Genomic DNA, 15,932 nt, shown 5'->3' on the forward strand with positions numbered 1-15,932 from the left:
CGCGTGATGTCACGGCCCGTTGGTCACGTGGTCTCTATGGAACATCAACTCCCGACCCCAGTCACTTGTTTACAACCATCGCTCGAGTCGTCTCTCTCGATCCCAGTGTGAGATATTCGCAGACTAGGCGGACGTTACTCCTTTGCATAAGCACGCCACGATATGTGTCAGCTTCCCCCGTACTCATAGCCGGCATGGGGTTTCGTATCACAACATGGAACGGTAAGCGCCGCTACGATCTCAGTATATCAACATGACTAATGCCCATCAGTAAATGGAATTCGGTATATTGTCTAATAGTATACTACATGCTTCTTTTCTAACTTACACAGGAATCCCTTCTCGTATGAACCATGGCGAGGGAACCGTACCTTCCAGGTAACGAGGCACTACCCACCAACAACTCAGAGTAAGGCAACTAACCTGAGGCAATACTCAAGGCCATGTTTGAAATATTAGAGGCCGATATAGTAGTTTTCCAAGAGACCAAGATTCAACGGAAAGACCTCCGAGATGACATGGTCCTAGTCCCAGGCTGGGATTGCTATTTCAGTCTCCCCCGGGTCAAGAAAGGTTTGTGCCAGCCATTGAGCCTGTTCCTTCTGTAGCCAACAAATTCTTATTATCTACAGGCTATTCCGGGGTTGTTATCTACACCCGCAATTCGACATGTGCCCCAATCCGTGCTGAGGAGGGTCTCACTGGAGTACTCTGCCCTCCAAATTCATCCACCCCCTTCCGGGATCTACCGGAAGATCAGCAAATCGGTGGCTATCCGGCAATCGAGCAATTGTCACAGCTCGAGCTTGATGCAGCCACCCTTGACTCTGAGGGTAGATGTGTCATACTGGAGTTCCCGGCGTTTGTCCTGCTGGGGCTATATTGTCCTGCGAATCGAGATGAAAGTCGCGACTCGTTTCGCCAGAGTTTTCTCGACCTAATGGATACTCGTTTGCGAAATCTAGTTGCTATGGGAAAGCGGGTGGTGGTTACGGGTGACCTCAACATATCGGCCAGAGAGATTGATCAAGCGCCCGCGGCGGAAGCCATTCGAAAAGGCACACTGACTGAAGATGACTTTGTGTCAGCGCCGGCGCGACGTTTATTCAATCAGCTCTTGTTTGAAGGAAAGGTGCTGGGGCAGCGTGATGAGGGACGAGAGCAACCCGTCCTCCATGATATTTGTCGGATGTTCCACCCTGACCGCAAGGGAATGTATACATGCTGGGAACAACGAATCAATGCGCGCCCCGGTAATTACGGCTCGAGGATAGATTACGTACTTTGCAGCTTGGACATGCGAGATTGGATAGAGGATTCAAACATCCAAGAGGGCCTTATGGTAAGTTTGAGCAGTCGTTACCTGTCGTCATGGCTAATAAATGATCAGGGATCCGATCACTGCCCGGTATATGCAATTTTCAAAGACGTCGTGCCACTCGACGGCAAACCCGTCAACATTCGAGACATTATGAATCCTCCCGGTGTGTTCGCTAATGGCGAACGCAAACAAGAATATACGACAAAGCTAATTCTACCCACTTCCGGCCGCTTGATACCCGAATTCGATAAGCGGAGAAGCATCAAAGATATGTTTTCTCGCAAGCCCTCCGCCACAGCCACGAAAGGGAACACCATTGCAACCGAACCATCTCCATCTGGACCACAACAGGCCAATGCTGCCAATGTGTGTCCTCCGGAGGAGAAGCCTGCTCTAACCCCAACTCCCAGCGGCCCCCAACCTGCCCAGGGAGGTGCGCGCAAAAGGTCCCAAAGAAGCGAACCTATTCCTCCCGTCAAACGTTCGAAATCAACTCCCACCCCAATACAAGGGGCCCTTGGTGGGCAAAAGTCTCTCAAGGGGTTCTTTAAGCCCAAAGTATCTGTCACAGAACAGGACAAAGTGGGACCTAGTCGAGGATCAGATTCGCCCGGGTTGATTCCGGATCCATTGCCAGAGACTTCTTCAAATGAACCCGATAACTCCGCGGATGCACAAAGCGCGAACAAGATCGAAGGTAACCCCGACAGTCCGCGTAAGGGTCAACCTGCAGCTCCATCCTCGCAGGAAAATGAAACGTTCATTGATCCTATCGTGAGCAAGGAGGATTGGTCAAAGTTATTTAGCAAGAAGAAGGCTGCACCCAAATGCGAAGGCCACCAGGAACCATGCATCAGCTTGACGACCAAAAAACCGGGGGTCAATTGCGGCCGATCCTTTTGGATCTGTCCAAGGCCTCTGGGACCCAGCGGGAATAAAGAGAAAGGAACTCAATGGCGTTGTTCCACGTTTATATGGGCCAGTGATTGGAACACTCGGACTGAATAATCTGGATTACTGATTCTATTTTGGATGATACCCCTTCGGTTCCTATACATTATTCAGGCATAAAATCATGAGAGAAACTAATTTTGGACAAACTATCCTTTCCCGGTCAGCAAACACCAGAGTGGGAGCATGTTCATGAGGACGTTTAGTCAAACAGTAACGGAGACAGTGTGGAGGAATAACTTTATAGAAAGCAATAAGAGTCTGTTAGAGATTCAAAACAATCTAGTTAATGAGGGTAGATTCAGGAGCCCAAATGATAGAAGAGGTCAGGAATAGAAGTAGGGAATATTGGTTAAATCAGATGAAGGGATTGGAGCTTGAGCTAGAGTTGGTAAAACTAAAGGGCAAGCAAGCATCATCATAAGGCAATAAGAGACGACGTTGAGAATTTTCAGTAGAGGAAGGCATGGTGACTTGTTGTGACATATGTGTGTGGTGCCTAGGTACGTCTGCTCTGGGCTAAGTACCAACATTGGCATCTATAGACACATAACGCTAGCAATTACTTATACTTCCTATTCTTGGTATGGTGCCGTCCTGGAATGTAGGTAGTTAGCTGCCAATTATGATATGACGCATGCCTTACAAAGCAACCAACAGCCCTACAACAGGTAGAGTCATACTTAATTTTGAAGAAGGGAGGTTGCAACACGTAGCTATCACATTTTATCCAAATAAGCAGATCAAAAACTGATAAAACAAAAGCATAACCTATCACAAGTCAAGTCAGAGACATCACCATGGTTTCAGCTATCCTCCTTATCACCTCCTCATCTCCCATAATAGTTATTCGGCAGGAAAAAGGAAAAGCCATGTCCAGGTACAGGATGCCCATTAAGGGCAAAACTCCCAGCATTGGCTGCACCATGCTCTTCAAGAAGGCTTCTCGCAGTAATGGACATCTTATCAAAGAAGTCAGGACCAGGCTCCTCATCGGCGAACAGCATCAACCGACAATAAACAGATTCATCCACCGAGGAAGGATCAGTGGTATAATACTTAGGGCCTTGATCCACACACTCATAACAGTAGTCAATTTCATCCCACAGAGGAGTGTGAAAGGGTCCAAAGATTAACCAGATTTTTTGAAGGTGGGACATGGCAACAGGGTTACCTGTTTTTGCCTGCAGCGGTGATGGCGGTGTTTATTATGTGGATGGAAAAGAGAGCCAGTTATAGAACGTACGATTTCAGTAGAGAGAGTTGCTGGATGAATATGAAGATGAGATGGATTGGATTTGACCTGGGTCCAGAGAGGAGGCCCGGGGGAGGAGGGAAGAGGTTGGATTTATAGTCTGCCACGACGATGAAGGACGCTAGAGTTTATGTCACAAAAGGGATCTATCAATTGATAGTTAGGGGAACTGTCGAGCCATCAAAGGGGAAGTTTAACGCATGAAGGAGGACATATCAGACAAATCTCTGTGCTGACCCGACAATGTGCATTGTTTCAAGGTTAGAGCCCTTGTATATTATCAATATCATTCAGCCTATTGAACTGCAGTACTGAATGGTAGTGCTCCCTGCACCTGCAAATCTTCAGCTTCCTCCCATTGTTCTTGGTCCCGTATGTTAGTTCCCATTTGTTGATACTGCTGTTCCGTACAGTTAATGGCGTTATACATTTTACTCCTGTACGATTTGGCTAAGTAGAGTCTCCAGTCCTTCACTTTTTGAGCCAACATATATTTCTGGGGACAAGGGTTCTAGTTGTTGATACAAGCCTGTAGTTGTCTAGACCTAAGGTTTTGGTGTAGCTTGCTGAAGAAGATTACGCCTGGAATCCTAAAAAGATCAATAGAAACGTGAAAAGCATTTTGGAGCAGAAACTGTGCAAAATACGTAGTCCAACCATCCCCGTTTACAAGGTGTCACTGTGCGGCTGATGGCAACAGACTGCATCGATCCGTTCATATGCATCTAAACGACTGCTCGATCAGACCCCCTATGATGAAATCGACTGAATTCAGACTCCACATTATCTTCTAATTATGTCAATCCTAGAAAAAGTCTCTCAAAACCACGGGCTTCACAAACTGAAGTAGGTTCACTGGACAGATATGTACAGCGGAAGGAAGAGAGCAATTGCCGCAAACATAACGCTTGTTGGGTAGGCCAACCATTTAGAATAACAGAGCTTGTGAAACAAAATAGAGTATTAGTACATCAAATGGAATGGTATCTCGAGTATGAAAACAGATAAGGAAGACAGAGAAAGGGATAGAGGAATTGGAGGATCTGCACGTCGTTTTCATCGGGATCGACACAATATCTATACAATCACGTTAGATTTGATCGAGCCGAGACCTTGGATACGCACCTCTCTGAGCCGTGCGAATGGATATCAGGGTACAGGGCCGGCATTTTGCTCGTGGGAGTCGCTGTCAAGGACACCTGCACCAGAAGAAGAGCAATGACCAGGCATAGAGGGGGGCATAAGCTGCTCAGCATTCAGAAGCAGTCGGAAACAAACTCAGAGAACTCAAACGGATCACCAACAAGAATATCCGGGTAACTGAACTGTTGGTACATTGTCGCGTTCTTGTGGTGGTGGTCAGCGTGCTTCTTGAGCTCTTCAGCCAAATTGCGGAAGTGCAGCTTGGTTTCGTCACTCTCGGACTTCCACTGTTTGCCCGGAATGATCACTGTAGCCGTCAGCTTCCAGGAATATAGCAGATAATACTGGCCCTACTATTGTTCAAAGACTTGACAATGCTAAGGCTCTGACATTATGTATTGTGTGGGTTCCCGCAATGTAAATCACACGGTATGAAGATGGAAAGTGCCATTCAAACTAATTTCATAGCATATTGTCCCCAGGGTATTATCGAAAGAAATCCATAATTCAAGCTCAGATACATAATCGTAAGAATGATTCGCTCTAGTCGCCAATAACATATACGGATTTCAGTCCCTTTAACGAAGAATCCCGAAATGATTCGCTTGTGAATGTGGTATGGGATATTTCAGTGAAGGATATGACATTTCTTTGTCTTACCAGCCTCCCGCACAAGCAACTTGGAACATTGATCCAACCTTTGTTTCTGTCGAAGGACTAACACTGGGAAGGCCTTGTCTTCGCCCCCTACTTCTTTTTCTGCATTCTATTCTTCCTCATCTCTCATTTCTCTCCGATCCATCTCTTCAAGACAACATCAGCGTCTACACTTTCATCTATCTTTCCCATTTGCCTTGAACCTACAAGTACCTGTCACTCACCTATCTTCGGAGATCAGTCAATCAAGTTCTCGTCCATCATGGAGACCGAAATCTCACCTTTGCAACGAGCCTTCAACTCGTTTCTCTTGACCATGCCTACCAAAGAGCTTGAAGAGTTACTCAAGTACCTCCAGGACGCCAGAGCTCAGGAGAACAGTGACAATTATCATCCCGGAGAAGATATCCAGGCTCATACTGAGGCCCGCGCTGACAGCAGACGTATCACTGCCGTTCCCTCTCGTCCTAGTGGGCGGTCTTCAGCTTCGCGAGGCAGACACATTCAGGATGTGAAGAAAAGGCCACTGAATAGTTTCATCGCTTTCCGAAGTGAGCTTACCATGCCCCATTCTTTGATACGGTAACAGGAACTAACCATCACAGGTTATTATTCCACCATCTTCCCGGAACTTACTCAAAAATCGAAGTCTGGGATCCTTCGGTTCCTGTGGCAGAACGATCCCTTCAAAGCCAAATGGGCAATCCTTGCCAAAGCCTACTCGATCATACGGGATGACCACGATAGCGATGTCTCTTTGGATACTTTCCTTGGTCTGAATGCTGGTTTTATTGGCATCCTCGAACCCACTCGCTATCTTGAGGTCATGGGCTGGGAATTGCAAGTTGACGAAGAACAACAATATACCATGGCGAAGGTCAACGTGAGCTCTGCAAACGAAGCTGATATCTCCACAAACTATTCTGTCAATGATGTTGTGAAAAACTGCTACGCTGCTGGCTATGTCTCTGAAGGGGATCGCAAGAATAAGCCCACCCAAGGCGGTAATGCATCCGTCATGGCTTTTGCTGCTCAGCCAACGTTGGTTATCCATGAAAGCAATGGCGTTCAGCGTTCTGGCAATCGTGCGATCTTGAAACGGGGCACAACTCCTGTCACTGGAATGACCCCAACCAGCAAACCCGGCAGCACCCCTTCTCCGAATCCTGGGGACATGAGCATGGTTGTTCGTGATGCTTCAGTCGAGACCAACGAGGTACCTACCGTCCGCAATTTTCCGCTTCTTCAACATGATGCAAATGCCACGGTTGGGTTTGAGACGCTCGATTTCAACTTCAATGGCTTTGAATTTGCGAACTGGGGTGAAGAGCAGACTCCGTTGTTCCCTTATGACCCCTCTCTCCAGACACCTGTGATGCACAATGACCCTTTGATGCCAAGTCCCTACGACGTGGTTGACATCGAGCGTTACCTTGAAATATAAAATGAGACATTGTGGAACAAGTGCAGTTGTCCGCTTTTACCACGACCTGGACACATGATGCCAACCACTCACGCAATTGAAAGCGACCACGCCTGTGAATATCCTCCGTGTACATTACGACCACATCACAATCCCCTTCCCACGAACCGCCATGATCAACCCACCAAGCGGCCGTCAGAAGACAAGGACGCCGACCACCATGATCGGGAGCCTGCATCAGCGCCCTAACGACCGACACGACCGTCGACGAAACGAGCGATTGACATTCCCCACGATTTGCATTACACAAAGATCTGCGATTCGCACTGGCTGCATGCTCTCCTTTCCAATCTGTCTCTCTTGCGCAGTTTTGCTTTTTTCTCCGGCTTTGCATTTTTCCCTTTCACCCTCCCACGGACGCCACTCGCGACGACAACAGTATCTGCCTGGTGTATGCGGACTTGGCTCGTCGGACACTGCATGTCCATCTAGAACACGGGCAAGGGGTCCATCGAGTGGATCATCCCCTTCGTGCAAACTGATCTCATCTGTTTGTTACCTGGGTGGCTTCGATCGGGTTTGACTTTGTACATGGTCCTCGGCGCTGCGTTTGCTCATCCTTCCTTTCTTTCTACTGGTTTAATTTTCTCGGAATGGCACTCGGTCGTTTGGTTTGTTCCTGCGGCTTCGCGCGACATACCTGCGTTGTACGCCGGTCTCGAGAACGAGCATACCTACATACATCCATGTCGCCCCGTCCGGGTTCCTACAGGTCTTATTTCTCTATTTTTTCCATTGGGCTGGTTGTTACATGTACTTTACTCTCGAATCTGGGCGTAATAGAATAATCCACATGCGATAATCTACGGACTCTTGTACGTGAGCTAGACGTGGCGTCGTAGACCTGTTTTAGTCGTAAACAACTCCACGAAACTTCCCCTTCTCCTACTCCGTCCCATGGATCGAATCTCGAGCTTTCCCCAAACGATACAACCCGACAACAAAGAAAGGATCGCCGGAAAAGGCATCCCACACCCACAGACGTCATGACATGCCCTCGAGGCGACGGGCGCAAACAAAGAAACGGTCGGGATAAGATTCGACAAGCGGCGAGCGCCAAGACGATCCGGTGGGACGCGGCACAGGGATCCCTGGATGGGCACAGCCGGCGGAGGATCCTCACGGGTATTACGTGCAAGAGGGGGACAAAGAACGGCGGTCTAGGCGTTGAGTGGTCCCCCCTGGGGCGATCTGCAGGAACGGTGGTCTATCTTCTTGGTGGGTTGTTGGCCTGTCGCAGCGAAATATTGAAGATGTTTATTTGACGCTGCTGCGATGGAGATTGGTTTGTGTATCTGCAGAAAGAAATGAATACAGGTCGAGCTAACTGGCCAGATGAAGATATCAGGAAACGCGAAGGAGAATCGAACAAAAGCACCATCCACGGCGAAACCACTCCGCCATCTTCCTCGCTTGTACATCGCCATATCCAATGTTGTTCCTGCGTCGACGCGCTTTTCGAGGTGTTCGAGCGCGATCCACATCCGCCCGTCTAGTCTTCCTGGTAGGAGATCTTGCGCATTTCGCCCAGGCGTTGTCGGGCCCGCGCGAGGCTGTTCTCGAGTTGAAGAATCTCGACCTATACGCGACATCCGACCGTCAGCATTGAACCCCAAAACTTCTCGTTCCACGATGGAGGGTGGTAGACTGCAACACTTGGGGAAGGGGGAAGGAATAAGGGGGATTACCTGTTGCTCCATCTCGCGGACCTTGAACTCGTGCGAGCTGAGTTTCGCATAGTCGACCCTCTCGCCCTCGTCCTGGTTCCGCTCGGAGATGATATCCTGCACTTGACGCACCAGCGCGCGACACGCGGCGCCGACCGCCTTGCTGGCCGTCTCCAGGCGATCCTGCGTCTTGCTCATGAACGAGGCCTTGACGCGACTGGCCGCCACCAGTTGCGCCGTGCTGGCTGCCACATCGTTACTGGCCACGATGAGCTGCTCGGGGGAGTTGCGGCCGGAGATGACGCCGTCGGCCGTCTCGATCAGCGTGTTGGTGGAGGAAGCGACAGCCTTGGCGGCAGAGATCAGGCCCTCGGTCCAGCGGTTGTTCTTCTTGTAGAACGCGGTGCGCGACGAGCTACCGCGGCCTTCGCGGACAATCTCCTGCTGCGAGGCAGTGGCCGCCTTGATCAGCTCGGCGATTGCGGTAGTCACGGCGATAGCGGCTTCGAGAATCACGTCGTTGATGCGCAGTTCGTACGTCGAGAATCCGTCGCGAGGCTTCGACTTGAGCTTGGCTAGGCGCTGCGCGGCGGCGTCAATGGCGTCGGCCGCCTTGTTCAGCTCCTGGTCAACCAGGTCGCCCAGATCGCCGTTGGTGGCGAGCTTGGTGTTCTTGGGCGCGAACGCGTCGACCATCTTCGAGAGCGACTGGAGATCGCGCTGCACCTCGAGGTTATTGTTGATAACCACATCGGTCTTCTGCAGCGGCTCCAGGCCCTCAAGACGGAAGGACTGCAGGCCACGGAAGAACCGCACCGTGGCTTGGGCGGACTTGCGCGCCGCATTTGTGAGCTGGTCGGCGTTCTTCTCGTCGTTGGTAAACCGCGTCAATCCCTTCGTGTTGCTGAGGACGTCGGCGATGGACCCCGAGAATATCGACACCGTGCGGATGATCTCAGCGTGGGTGCTGTTGGGTCCGTCGGCGATGAAGTTGTTGAAGGCAGTGGAGAACTCGGTCGCCGAGGCGGAGGCCTTTTCGATCTGCGAGAGGACGTAAGGCGGGGAGGCGTTCTGGTTACCGGCCTGCATGGTCGAGTCCAATTCGTAGAGAGCGTCGTCCACGCGCTGCACACCGGTCTGAAGCACAGAGTCGATGATGTCGTTGATCTTGGCCACGGTGCCGTGCAGAACAGTATCAATCTGCGTATCCAGCGCTTTGTCGACATCGCCTTGGTTCTGTTTGGGTCAGCTGCGGTCGTCACATCTGGAAGCCTTCACCACGTACCAACTTGAGTTCTTCCAGCTCCATCAGAGCTTGCTCCATTCCAGACTTGTACACTTCAATCTCCTCGTCCTTCTCACGGAGGGCGACATCAAGATCGCCCTGGCGTTCGTTGTTTCGACTCGCGACTTCATCAAGAGCGCGCGTTTTGTTCTGGGAATGTCAGTATCTCCATCTCCACATTCGACTCGACAGCAACTTACGCGAAGCGCCTCCTCCAAGTCCGCCATTTCTCGGTTGTACTTGGACAACAGGGTTGAAATCTCCGTGCCCTTGGAGCGCTCGGCATTTTCGGCCCGCTCAATGGCAAACCGAAGTTCCCGTTTGACCTTCTCCAATTCCTCCTTGTTGTTCCCGGAAAGACGGTCTCGCTCGTGCAGAGCGCGGTCCCGCTCGCGGATCATATCAGCCAGTTCCAGGTTCTTCGTCTTGAGCTCGCGCTCGAGCTTCTCGCGGCGGTCGATGGCCTCCTGCGCAGACGCAGCCTTGAGCTTGAGACTCTTCGTCGTCTGCAGCAGATCCAGGTGCTCCTGACGCAGCTGCGAGTACAACTTGGCCAGAGCCTCGTACTTGGATCGCCACGTGTTGACTTGTTCCTGCAGCGAGCGGATTTGGTCGTCGCGCGAGGCGTTCTGCTGGTTCATGTTGGCTGCCAGCTGGTTCATCTGGTCTTCCAAGTCCTTGACGCGGCGATCATACTGCTGCAGCATGAGCTGGTCGCGCTCGTACTGGGCGCGCGCGTTGAGGTTCTCCTGTTCCAGTTCGGCCAGCCGGCCCTGGGTCTGGGTCTGGTATTGCTCACGCATGAGCTGCTCCTGGGCGAGGCGTTGCTGCTCAGCCTGGAGACGCTGCTGTTCCTCAAAGTCGCGCTGGGCCTGCTGCTGCGCGAGCATCTGCTGTCGCTGTTGTTCCTCCCATTGTTGCTGCAGACGGCGCTGCTCCGCCTCGAACTCCTCCTGCTGACGCTTCGCTTCGGTGGTCCAGAAGTCGTTAATGGGTTCCGGTTCGGCGGGGGTTGCCTTCGGCGGCGGAGACGGCTGCTCGACCTCCTTCGTGGGACGCCTTGGCAGCGCGGGACGCTCATCATCTTCGCCAAGAAGATTCGGCGGGTCCTGGGGGAGCTTCGGGATGGTGATGAGACTGGTCAGGTAGCGCAGGTTCGAGCATTCGTAGTAGAAACGGACAAGGCGGTAATGCTGGGCGTCGTAACGTCCGCGGAGGGGTTCCAGTGCGTCGGCATCGCCCGTCGCTGTAGACCGTCAGTCATTCCGTAGTTTGTAATCGCTACTGCGCAGGGCGCCTTACTCGTGTGCATGGCTCGCAGCATGCTCGTGACGAACTTGTAGATTCCATAGCTTTCCGTGACGAGAGGAACGAGCGCAGAGATACGGCACTCGTTGTTTGTTCCGGACTGGAAGTGCGAGAAGATGAGCTTCTGGAAGGCATCGATCTGGTCCTGCAGGGTCATGAGGTCGGTAATTGTCTCATAACTGTCCACCGTGAGCAGGGGAATCATCCATTCGTGGTCGGCAGCAAACGCACCCCTCATTCGGATCATTGATCGTCTTCAAACTGATGTACTCCTCGTACTCGAACAATCCTGCAGCACCCATTAACAAAGCCCCCAAAGCAGTATCACAATCGTGAAAAACCCACCATTGAACTCGGGATGATTCCGATGGAACGCCAGCTTGGACTCGAGGAAGAAGACATATTCGCGGATCAGCGGACCGTATCCTACACGCCGTCAGCATCAATGGCCCAACCAAGTTGTACTCGTCCCGCATACCTCTCAAGCCCTCACCACCAACACCGCGCATCAAACTATCGATCCAATTGGTGTGCTGCTGTGCCTCGCGGATAACGATCGGATGGCCCTCCTGCAGGACCTTGTGTATCGTGATAAGCGCCTTGAACGTCTGGACCTCATCGGCAAGGACAGGCTGGCTACAGACCCGGATACTGTCAGTGCTTTTCGCTTTGCCCCTAGAGCCCGATAGAATACGCACACTTTCATGCCAGCCCAGAAGGCGGCCGAGGACTTATGGTCCCACGTGTAGACGATGCAGCTGCGGACATGTTTCCCTGGAGGCAAGACGACGGATCAGCGGAGGCGCGCGACGACAATCATAACCGGTAGGAGGAGATGGGAACGACGGGTCTTACGTTTGGGAGCGGTCTCCTCTGCAATTGCGGACGTGTCATGGTTAGCGAAGCTGTGCCGATTGGGTCGGGGGTTATTTGTCTCCGTTGGGCGACGACTAACCGATGCTGGTGGCTTTGCGAATGTTGATCGCGAGATCTGCTTCCGTGCTGGATGGGATCGATGTCAGTGCTGTTCAACGCTCTGTGAACTGACAGCGACGCAAGAACCTACCGACTCATCTTGACGGTTGTCGTCGAGGGTCAGGGGAGAGCAGACGATGTACCGCGGGAGCCGGTGGGCCCGAGTCGAATGCGGACGGCGCAATTCACGGGGGCGAAGGAAGTGGCGCGGACGGAGAGAAAGGAGCAGGGGAGGAGAAGGAGACAAACGAGAGAGGGAGAGAACGAAAGACGGTGAATAGGGTGAATGTGGAGAGAGAGAGAGAAAGGGGAGAGAAATTAGGAGGAGCCGTCGAGAGAGGGTCCAGTTGCGATGTTGAATGACGTTTGGTGGCAGCGTGGCCCAAGTCTTGGCGCCCGTACTGCGTCGTCACCTCCTGAGTCCCTGGCCGGACAGAGTTATGGATATGTAGATGCCTGTCTGTCTAGGTAGCCATATTTACCACCATTCATTCGAATACTCCTAAATGTACAAAAATAGCCATACATCCCAGACAATCAACCGACCAGCCCAACGCCGTAAACACCACAGCCTAGTCGAGTTCAGGGTATACCGTGTTGTAGCCATGGTATGATCAAGACCGACCAGCTTCTACATCTAGTAGGCTGGAGGCGGTTTAAACCGCAGTTCTATCATTCATGGGATAATGCCGTCAGTCGCCGACAAAATCTCCATACCGTGTTTGGGCAAATCAAACCCTTGAGACCTGTGTTCCTCATCATAGGTCTTCTCATCGCGCTCACTGCTGCTACTCTTATTTGACTGGTTACCATTCGTCTCCGATAAATGCGAGACGGGGCATCCTGAGCTTGACGCTGGCACATCATCATGCGGAGCGACATCGACGACCGGGCTGTTGGGCACCGAATCAAGGGGCGCCTCCACCACGAGTAACTCTTCCCGGTGTCCCTCTAACTCCTCTGAGCTGGAAGTCGGCTTTCTCCGTGGTATTGATTGCCTAGTACCAGTAGGTTTATTCTCCTCAGATCTCGAAGAGTTCGGCCGGGAAGCAGGAACAGGCTTTCGCCTCACGCTGGGCCCAGAATTCTTCTTGAATTTCTCCGGGTACGGCAACGGGGTTCCGGGGGGAGGCAGCGGATGACCGCGTCCGATGGGCTCCTCGGGGGTCCCTGCAGGACGGGACGAATCCGAACCAGTGCTTTGGTCTCCTTTCCCAAATACGTTCCAGCTCCATTTCTTCGCCGCGGACGTAGCCGAATTGAGTGTCAGAGAAACCTGGGACTTGGTGTTGCTGTACTCGGACGAGGAGGCGATGGACCGGGTGAAGTTTTCCAATGTGGTGCGTCTTCGAGGCCGATCGGTAGTGTTCACAGAGGCACTTGAACTGTTGGTACCGCTGAGTCGGTAATGGAGAGAGGAGTCACTGGCTTGATGTACCGACGGCGGGCGTGTAGGAAGGCCATTGCTAAATTCCCCGACGCTCTCGATCGATTCAGTGATGGAAGGCTCGCGACTTCGAGACGCACCATCGGAGGTAATTGGGCTTTCCACTGGAGGTGAACCGCCAGGGGTCTTATTAGGAGAGCCGGGGGGAGAGCGACTGGAAATTTCAATCATCGCACTCGTCGCACTGCTTTTCTCCTCGCTCTTCCGCTCATACACAACCTTGTCAATGTTCACATTATCTGCTGTGACGACAGGGTCAGCGACGTCGGCAAAAGTTTTGGACCGGATGGCGCGCGGCGGTGAGCTACCAAACTTCTCGACACCGGATGACACGCCGCTGGAATTGTTTCGTTCTACCTCTCCGAGGGTACTCTTGGAGCCTTTTCGCGACTTCACGCCAGTAGGCAAGGGTTCCGCTAGGGCTGGCGCACTCCGGGTGCGCTCATCATTCGCCCTGAGTCCATCAGCGGAGTCAATCTTCGCACCCTGAGGCTTCGGCTGAGTTCCTGACTCGTCCGGAATGTTCTCTGAAGAAGTGGGCTCCGGCTGATCATGCTCCCAGATACCACCACGGAACCGGTCCGGGAACGTGTCGAGAAAGGGTATGTCGTCCCAGAATGGAAGCACCAGAGTTTCCGCCACTACTTCACGGATCCGGCTCTCAATCGCGCGAAGGATAACTCCGTACGTAATTTGTTTCGAGCTGACGATCGGTTCGATATCCATCACCATGTTCGGCATGGTCTCAAAGGAGATCCAGGCGCGGTTGCTAGGAGGTGGCTTGAAGCGAATCAACAGATGGCCCTCGAGTTTTTTCAAGACCACGGCCAGAACAATGTCCACTTCTCTCGCCTTGAACCGTTGCCCCAGATCGATGCGCACAGTGGCCGAGATTTCCACCCGAAAATTGCCCGCATACTGGATATCCGTCTCGACGCAACAGTTGCCATCGACGGTCAGGTCCTTCAACCGGGGGTTGATGATAAACGGCGCACCTTCACCCATGTCAATCTTTCGCAGACCGATCCGACTGATAAAGTTCGGTTTATTGACGCGGGAGATCTTCTTGGTAATCTTCTGGCGAATAAACTCTTCCATCTGCGGCGTCCGGTACAGGGCCAGAAACAGCCGACCCAAGACCGCGTTGATCCAGCGCGTCTGCAACTGCTCTTCCGACGAATGCAAGCGCTGAACGAGGGTGATGATGTGTTTGACATCGAAGGACTGGTGCTTTGGTGGGGCATCGGGCGATTTCCACATGCGACTCTGGTTCTGCAGCATGGCAAAATAGAAATCCTCCTTCTCGGACAGGTTTTCGGAAAAGAGAAAGAAAGGCGGGGTCGGGCCTCCCAGATCCGCAAGAGAATCGAGTCGCCGCGACAGACAGATGGCGTTTCTCTTGAGCCATAGCTCCCCTTCCGGGATCTCCCCTTCGCCTCCACTATGAATGGTCACGTCATGATGTGCCAGGGAAATGACATATCGGACTTCGACCTGATTCGCATCGTCGTATAACATCAAATGACCGTGTCTGGATTGCAGAGGAGACAATATCAGCACCCGTGACCATCCGGAAGGCAGAACAAGCCAATGCTCAGACCTACCGGAGAACAATGTAAAAGACGTTCCGCGCTTTCTTGCTATTTTTGGCGCCGTTCTTGGATGGCTCGATCGTCGGAGCTTGCTTGCGATCGAACAGACTCCGGTACATGGCCTGGTAGACGCTCGGACTCTCGGCGGCGATCACCTCGCCGGCTGGCGTGGTTCTCTCCGGGGGCTTGCCATTGACTCCACCGGGAACATATTCGCGACAGACGGCGAAATAGCCGGCCGCGACATCGGACTCGTGTGTACGATGGAACTTCTCGGCGAGTTCGTCGGTCCCGGATTTCAGGCTGAACTGGTCATCGGAGGGGCGGCGGATAGGATCGCGGGCGGGATCGCTGGTGGGCGGCGTTTGATCCGCGGGCGAACGAGAGGGGAAGGTCAGATAGGCATGAAGTAGGATTAACGACAGGACCAGTGGAATGAAGGTGAGTCCGCCGAGGCAGTATACGAGGAGAAAGCTGGTGAAAGAACCCATTGGGAGGCGACGATCACAGAAGGAGTGATATTGACAGGTGGTCCATCATTATGAGGTCAATACTAGCAGAGCGGAGGAGGATTGTGAACGGGAGATGAGACCAGCTCAGAGGGGGTATGGGAAGTAAACTGCAGGAGGGAGAGAGGAGGGAGAGAGGAGGGAGTATAGAGAGGGAGGCCAGAAGATAAGGGGTAGTTAGGGAAGATGCATGCAAGAAACGAAGAGAGCTGATGATGAATGTACCTCGACTCTGTGACTTCCGATCCGTTTGGTCCAACCTCATCATTCTTACCGTATCGGTCCTAGGCGGGAACAACGTTGCCCCGCCAGGCGCCCCACAATGTCATCATATAGAGG

General features: G+C 52.4%; 4 protein-coding genes across 4 annotated transcripts; 2 read left to right on the forward strand and 2 right to left on the reverse strand.

The window, feature by feature from the left end:
• Positions 1-443: 443 nt before the first annotated feature.
• ATEG_08811 (DNA-(apurinic or apyrimidinic site) lyase APN2) lies at positions 444-2,329 on the forward strand (the record flags this gene model as incomplete). Its single annotated transcript, XM_001217396.1, has 3 exons — positions 444-573; positions 633-1,342; positions 1,391-2,329. The coding sequence occupies 3 exons, from the start codon at positions 444-446 to the stop codon at positions 2,327-2,329; spliced, it is 1,779 nt and encodes a 592-aa protein (XP_001217397.1).
• A 3,314-nt stretch (positions 2,330-5,643) lies between these two features.
• Positions 5,644-6,771, forward strand: ATEG_08812 (uncharacterized protein; the record flags this gene model as incomplete). The annotated part of the gene is made up of 2 exons (XM_001217397.1): positions 5,644-5,878; positions 5,933-6,771. 2 exons carry the CDS (start codon positions 5,644-5,646, stop codon positions 6,769-6,771), a joined length of 1,074 nt encoding a protein of 357 aa, XP_001217398.1.
• Positions 6,772-8,302: 1,531 nt separating this feature from the next.
• On the reverse strand, positions 8,303-12,144 carry ATEG_08813 (putative cytoskeleton assembly control protein Sla2; the record flags this gene model as incomplete). The annotated part of the gene is made up of 10 exons (XM_001217398.1): positions 8,303-8,389; positions 8,499-9,713; positions 9,763-9,912; positions 9,963-11,008; positions 11,065-11,249; positions 11,302-11,359; positions 11,416-11,496; positions 11,549-11,745; positions 12,026-12,106; positions 12,137-12,144. The coding sequence occupies 10 exons, from the start codon at positions 12,142-12,144 to the stop codon at positions 8,303-8,305; spliced, it is 3,108 nt and encodes a 1,035-aa protein (XP_001217399.1).
• A 577-nt stretch (positions 12,145-12,721) lies between these two features.
• Positions 12,722-15,575, reverse strand: ATEG_08814 (uncharacterized protein; the record flags this gene model as incomplete). Its single annotated transcript, XM_001217399.1, has 2 exons — positions 12,722-15,023; positions 15,097-15,575. The coding sequence occupies 2 exons, from the start codon at positions 15,573-15,575 to the stop codon at positions 12,722-12,724; spliced, it is 2,781 nt and encodes a 926-aa protein (XP_001217400.1).
• Between the last annotated feature and the right edge of the window lie 357 nt (positions 15,576-15,932).

The sequence above is a fragment of the Aspergillus terreus genome, genomic scaffold (assembly GCF_000149615.1).
Source record: "Aspergillus terreus NIH2624 scaffold_13 genomic scaffold, whole genome shotgun sequence".
NCBI lineage: Eukaryota > Fungi > Ascomycota > Eurotiomycetes > Eurotiales > Aspergillaceae > Aspergillus > Aspergillus terreus.